This window comes from Argopecten irradians, chromosome 16 (assembly GCF_041381155.1).
Source record: "Argopecten irradians isolate NY chromosome 16, Ai_NY, whole genome shotgun sequence".
Taxonomy (NCBI): domain Eukaryota; kingdom Metazoa; phylum Mollusca; class Bivalvia; order Pectinida; family Pectinidae; genus Argopecten; species Argopecten irradians.
In genome coordinates, this window is record NC_091149.1 from 32,698,718 (window position 1) to 32,706,126 (window position 7,409).

Genomic DNA, 7,409 nt, shown 5'->3' on the forward strand with positions numbered 1-7,409 from the left:
GCATATTACAAAGAAGAAGAAATGATTAATAAAGGTCCTTTCAGTATTTTCTGAGAAAAAGTGATAACAGTATTTTAACAAGAGATCCCAGAGGGATCTTGGCACCCACCAAAGAGTAATCTACATCTTTCAGTACTTTCTGAGATGTTTTACAGTAGCAAGCTTCAATTATGAAAATCCAAGATGGCCACATATTAGCCATCTTGTTGACAGATCGGTTCGAAAATGCAATATGCACAACTATGGCCCTAGGCAAACCTGCATGTGAAATTTGAGAGAGAGATCTTCTGTACTTTTTGAGAAATAGCGGTAACAAACTTTAACTTTCAAAATCCATGATGGCTGCCTGGCGGCCATCTTGTTCACCGATTGGTCCCGAAACACAATATGCACAACTAGGGCCATAGCTATAGGGTAACTTACATATGTAATTTGAGAAGGATCCCCTTAGCCTTTTCTGAGAAATAGCGGTAACAAGAAATGTTTACGGATGGAAAGACAGACTTGTTGACCATCTTGTTGATGCTTTGGCCCCAAAATACATTATGCACATCTAGAGCTCAAGGGAAACCTATGTTATTTGAAAAAGAGCCATACAGTACTTTCTGATAAGTAGTAGTTACAAGAATTGTTAAATGACAAATGGAGGTAGGAACATACTGAAGCATAGACGAGACTAAAGGCGATTTGAATAGTCCACCATTTGATAATAATGGGCTAAAATTCTAATTAAAAAACACTTCAATTTGAGAGGATAACACATATAAATCTTTTGTATAAATCACAATAATGATCTAAATGCATGACTAATGAAGAGAAATAATTTCACATGCCTAAAACATATCAGGGACAAAGACATGTACATGTTAACAAGAGGCCAAAGGCCTTAACAGTCACCTGAAGACACTGATGTGGTTTCTTTTCTACTCGAATATTGATTTTACCATTTGTATGTTTCCTCTACATTGATGGCAGCTTCTTCTGGATGATTGAAGCTGCACACCACAAACCATACAAGCTGTGTGACCACAAGGTATAAAAAACGCGTTTTTCTGCCTTTCATAGCATATGCAACATGTGCTATCTGGAACCCGAAGACTCACCTACAAATAAAACAGGATTGGTACTTTATAAAAATATTAATTCAACTCTTTTTCGAAGCACTAACAGTTAACTGAAGTCTTCTCAAAATAGTTATTTTTTCTTGATAAACCGACGATTGCAGTACTCATTATTATTAAATAAAACTGTATTGCTTAATTTATCATGGATACCAAATGGTATTACATGGCAACCAAATTGTACTGTATGGCAAACAAGAGGCCAAGAGGGCTATCCCATGCTTGGTTTCAGAGAAGAAGTCATTTATATGGAAATAGCCAAATTGACCCCTTTTGACTCCACCCTTCAGGCCCCCGGGTGGTCATCCCCATCATTTGTACAATTTTCAGTTAGTAGCCCATAAGGATGCTACCAGTCAAATCTTGTTGAAATCCGATTGTTGACAGACGCCGGACGCCGAACGCTGTGGTATCCCATAAGCTCACTTCGGTCCTTCGGACCAGGTGAGCTAACAAGTGGTATCGTATGGTAACCAAATGGAATTGCATGGCAACCAAATAGTAATGTTCGGTTACCAAAAGGTATTGGCTGTTTTGAAAACTTAATGACTGTATTTTGTATCATTTTTAGATAGATGGTACAATATTAAGATTTTGACCAATCAGAAGTCTTTAGATGCATCTTGTTTCCATAGTTATCAGGTACTATCTTTTGACCATTTGATATGTCAAACAAGTAGCCGCAAAGCATGGCATAATCCCCCGTGCCCTGAAGTTGGTATGAAAACCCCAATACATGTTGTATATATCAAGCTCAAAGTAAGAGTTATTAAAGTATAACTTTAAATATTTTGTGAGTATTGTAAAACAGAAAAAAATAACAGCAGGTGACAAACAGAAACAGTAATTTGGTATTTTCAACCAAGTTTCCATGGTAGCAAATAAAATTCCAATAATGACCCGAAATAGCAAAAGGCAAAATTAGGGCACTTTGCTGATGTATACAAAAAGTTTCAAGGAGCTACGTTGAACGTGTATTGAGTTATAGCCAGGAAAAGAATCTTGGACGGATGGAGCCAAATTTGATATCCCCTGGAAACAAGTTTCGCGGAGGATAATAATAAGCATCTTATTGCTATTGAAGAAATATTAATTCAATGACTATTAAGTTTTTTTACTATTTTACAAAACCTGTATAGTAACATTGTTACCATACATCATGTAACAACCTAAACAAAAAAGCCTATTTGTACATTGACACCAATGGTCTTCAATATTTTGTAGCAGTTTCCTTAAAATTGATGTACAATGTAGTAATAAGTTGTTTAGACAAGGTTTGAGGACGACAGACAGACAGACAGACAGACTGGTCAATTCCAGTATAACTTAAACTAGAAACTCTCCCCTATCTGTTACAAATGTTATAATATGCTCCTTTTTCCCCTAGCAAAAATACTTACTGTTGGTGTGCCAGCATCTCTGAAATCATTTGTCCCTGATGATGCGGCTGATGATGTGGCAAATGTCTGAATAAGAATTTCAAAGTATTTTTTAAACATCTTCAAATGCTATAATCTTACAAATTGAACAGAAATATTCTACCTGTAACATTTCTTGTATTGATTTTGAGAGTCATGCAAAAGATTAAGAGGGTGAAAGCTAGTTTTAATTAATTCATCACTCCAACATATTCAATGTTAATGTAACCATTCAATGTTTCCATCCAAATATTTTCAGTATTAGTCCAAAGATGTATGTTGTTCTTTCTACATATCAATAACAATAATCTCACTGTATTTTCTGATGAATAATGTATAGTATATGCAGGAAATTTATTGGTATATCAAAAGTGGCAAAAATAAAATGAATTATTCAGAATGAAACAAAGACATTACAAACACTAAATATTGGCCAGTCAGGCACTTTAAGTCAGTCGGTGATTTTATAAATTTGACTTTTTAATCTATGAAGAGTATTTGGTTCCATCAAATCTGTGAATTCAGAAGAAGGGTTTTTGAAATTTTAGTCATTTTGACCACGTTTGGCCCCACTTCTCTGGTCCCTGGTGTTCAGCGATGACTGATATGGATGTTAAAATGCTATATTTGAGGCAAATAATTCTGACCACGTTTGACTCCATTCCTATGAAAATTGAGCAAATAATGCTCATAAATGTTTTTTTTTTCTATATTACCAATAGTAAACTTTATCCCCTCCCCAGGGGAAAATGTGAGACCCCAGGGTCATATAATTCACAATTTATGTAAAGGACCTTAACACCTTTCTATCTACATGTATGAAAAGAGTATTTGATTCTACCACATCTGTGAGAGGAGAAGAAGATTTTTGAAATTTTAGTCCATTTTACCCCTCCTAGAGCACCCTTGGGGATGGGGATCATATAATCTCAGGTGACCTCAAAATGCATACATACCATTGGGGTAGAAGTCTCTAATGGAACTGGTCCTTGTACAATAGGAGAAAGGAGAGACTGATCAGAAGGGGCACCAGCTGCTGCTGTAGCCACAGAGTTGGAGACTGTGTGTTGAGCAGAGTTGAAAGCAGTACCGGTATACTCAAATCCTAAATCTGGTAGTGAGAAGTCAGAATCAGAGCTGGTGTCTGGATCAAATGTTGAAATCTGGAAAATGTACCAATTCAATCTAAATCTTAAAGATGCTCCACCACCAACAGAGCTAACATAACATACATGATACTCATCATTTGAACAATAATCCGTGTTTACTAATATAAATTGTTATGTTAAATTGCACAATCAGTACTTCATTACATCGTAGGGCAAAATGTCATGGACTTTGTTCTGGAGGCGATAAGTAATTTCCGATATTTTCATCTTGAAGTAAAACAAGCGACTAAAAGTTGTCAATTGTGGTAATGGTGTGAAATAAGTAACTTTTGTAACAGAAGAAAAATACTTATTTGCCTGCTCCTGTTTTTTTTAATTCTTATTAATAATTAAAATTGCTATGTGCATGAATAACAGTTACTTTAAATTCCCAAAAGCTTATCTAGAATGTTGTCAACAACAGGCCCTAGGGGATCCTTGGGCCTGGAAGGTCATCTAATAACTTAAGTCGTCAAGATGAACATTTAAATATATATTTAATATGAGAGTGATTTCAGGTTCATGTTGGATTTTGGATCTTGCAGTTGATTGTAACTATGTCAGCCATTTCAAGCATTAAGTTTAAGATAAACTACACTTGAAAAAACTTGAGAAGATTGCTATAGGTCATACTGATTGACCTTTTGATATGGACAAATTCCCACAAATTCACAACAACATAGAAATATCATTTCAGAATGCTTATTATGATATGAAAATTGACAAAAATATACTTAAAAGTTTGACAGGGTTAGTGTAAATTGTCAAACTAGTACATGCATGTATATACTGTACCTGAGTTTTAGTGAGGATATAGATCCTAGGTTTCTGAGCTGTGCAAGAGTCAACAAAGGTGCCTAGCGTAAATACTGGACTGTCTTCAATGGTGTCCCCTTTTGCGTTTCCTAACCTGCTTTGCATTTTTCCTATTTTCCCAAGGAAACTTTTTCCGTTTGGGAAAAAGGTGGTTTTCATTTTTTCCATTACTTCCTCATATGTAGAATTTCTTTCAAAAAGTAAGGGCCTAGGCCCTATATCAAAATGTTTTTTGGTGCTTTTCATTATTTGATATTTTTGATGTCGGTAACTGTAGTGCTGCCACCCAGCTATCACATTGACTGTTTGCTTGTTTTTCTTTTGTCCCTGTGAAAATAATAGGTTTTTTTTAGCTAAATGTTGTATTAAAATGGCAAGCATAGTAACATATTCCCTTTCCACTTTTAATTTCTTTACAAAACTTAACACATTATTTATTTGACAAATGAACTGGTTATGTGTAAATGTGATGGGTTGTACATAAGGCAATTCAAAACTATATGCCAAATTCTCCTCTCTTCTCTTCATATTGAAATATAATTGATATCTTAAAAACATTGTTTTTGGCTAAATTTCTTAATAACTACAAAGGAAGTAGTAATTCATATGGGTTATCTTTGAGCCAAATGAACTGAATACATGAACCTGTCAATCCCCTACATACCAGTGATGGTTTGGCTGCTTTTTTCTGCTTGAACTTCTCCATAAGCTGTATCACCCTGGATGATGTAGTTGCTGAAATTAAAAAGTTTATGTCTGATTACATCAATAAATTACAAGTAAACGTTCGGTAACACAACTGCTACTATGCTGTTTTTCAAATATATCATTACCGCATAAGTACAAATCAAACCATTGATAAATACGGAGTCATGTTTGGTAAAGGATAAATATATACACTGTTAATTACCCCTACAAGAAATGTGAATATTGTACTTTTGGCAGCATTATGAACAATACTTTCATAATCAAATTAATGCCGCCATGATACTGTAGCACTACAATGCCACACACTATTTATGGCACTGTCCTATATAGGAAAGATAAACAAATGAAATATCAAGATTATGAGAAGGAGTGAAAACTAAAAGATAAACAGTTTTTTCCTACAAAAGCGATTGTGCTGAGATAAATATTTTTTATCAAAAAATATTTCATCAACTTACATGTGTCTGTGGAGCTTCCAGATGTACCTAAATAGAGAAAAACAACAGAACATTTTAAATGCAGAAAACCACAGACCAGCTAGAAGTCAGTAACTGAAAAGTGCTTTTCTATACAGACTATGGTTTGTTTCATTTTCAATTTCAGATTTTATATTCCCTACATTAATTTTGATAATGTCCTGCGATTCTACTGGATTTATACATAAAGGATTTTGTTCCTATAATAAAAGGTGTCCAAACTAATTTTTCCTCTCAAGAAAACATTGTGTTAGCCATTTCTTGTTTTCTTATTAGTTCAAAGTTTGTAACGAAAACCTTTGGGATATTTTCTGCAAATAGACTAATACAGTATAACTTGTCTAAACCGAACCCTGTATAAACCGGAAACTTGTTTATACCGATTAATTTGTTTGGTCACGGCAAATTTCTTAATAAACTATAGTACCCAAAACCTGCATAATCCGGAACCTGTATACTCTGAAAACCGGAACTGTCTAGGAAATGTTACTATACCTTTCTTTGAAAAATTAACTTGGGCAAACCAGCAACAATGTTTTCACAACATGGGACTGATCATGAGGCGCCTAAGGGGATTTACCTGTATACCGGTATACTAAGGGCTAGATAGTGACAACTTTTCACTTTTCATTCGACGGTTTTGTTACATGTACATTGTAGTTGTGAATACTTTTCATGGTCAATTCCAACAATAAAACATACACATAACTTCTGAGAGTTCATTTGAATGTAGCACACCGAGAGAAATGGATCATACATACACAGGTACACCTCAGAAACCAAGAAAACGTAGGATGGAATTCTGTGTTCTACCATGTACATATGTGAGAATAAATGTTTATGCTGTAATAAGAAAAATCTTCTGATGATTTCCATGTGAATATATTGTGATAAGGTTCTATCCTCTATAAACCGGACACCTGTATAAACCGAACAAATCGACTGGTCCCGTTCACATCCAGTTTAGATAAGTTATACTGTAGTATTGAAGTTTCAACACACGTTTTCATGCTGAACCATGTGTATATTACTTGTTTACTTCATGAGATAATATACATAGTCCTTAATCCATGATATATGACCATTACCTGCAGCTGGTTCCCATACATCATCATCTTGTAGCAGCATGACTTTGGTGTTTGGAGCAAGTGTTTCCCAGTAACAGCTATCTACCTCTGTTCCATCTTCTTCCAACACAAAATTCAGCCTTGCTGAATCCAACAAGAACTTCTCTTTGCCTACAAGACAATTTGCAGTTGGCAAAGAATATATTCTTAATGGAGCACTAGCATGATTTATGGCTTACTTTGTGTAATCACACTATAGTGAACGATTTGTTTTAACTCATTAAGTGCCACTTATTTCTTTAAGATTGTAATAAAATACACTATTTTGTTTTGTAGATCCTAGTATAAATAAATAGAATACTAATAATAATTATTGATTACAGTGACTTAAGATTCCCTGTATATATGTATTGTGTACATATAACCGTAAAATATATTTGTACTTCTATTATCCTACGTTATGTTGGATAGTGGCAGTGACAATTAATATCTTTATTATGTACTAACAACAGTTTGAAAACTCTTCATATGTACTGGCAACAATCCCCTTTTTCACCTGTCTGTCTTTGGAGAACACTTTAATTGGCTTTCTGCATTCCGTTTTTTCCATCTTTTCTTCCATTGCTTTTGAACCTGTAATATTTTAAAAAAATAT

The 7,409-nt window shown here is 34.5% G+C and overlaps 1 protein-coding gene across 1 annotated transcript; it reads right to left on the reverse strand.

Moving 5' to 3' along the window:
- Window positions 1–338: 338 nt before the first annotated feature.
- On the reverse strand, window positions 339–4,823 carry LOC138311217 (uncharacterized). Its single transcript, XM_069252709.1, has 4 exons — window positions 4,483–4,823; window positions 3,496–3,702; window positions 2,522–2,587; window positions 339–1,103 (listed from the first exon to the last, which is right to left on the reverse strand). The coding sequence occupies exons 1-4, from the start codon at window positions 4,747–4,749 to the stop codon at window positions 924–926; spliced, it is 720 nt and encodes a 239-aa protein (XP_069108810.1). The 5' UTR covers window positions 4,750–4,823; the 3' UTR covers window positions 339–923.
- Window positions 4,824–7,409: the final 2,586 nt, after the last annotated feature.

Bases quoted from the DNA above. Each gene is read 5' to 3' on its own strand.
- LOC138311217 (XM_069252709.1), bottom strand. From the start codon at position 4,749: ATGAAAAGCACCAAAAAACATTTTGATATAGGGCCTAGGCCCTTACTT. The intron at 2,588-3,495 runs GTATGTATGCAT...ATTCTTATTCAG, and splicing joins TAGAGACTTCTACCCCAATG to ACATTTGCCACATCATCAGC. The intron at 1,104-2,521 runs GTAAGTATTTTT...TTTTATTTGTAG, and splicing joins GAGATGCTGGCACACCAACA to GTGAGTCTTCGGGTTCCAGA.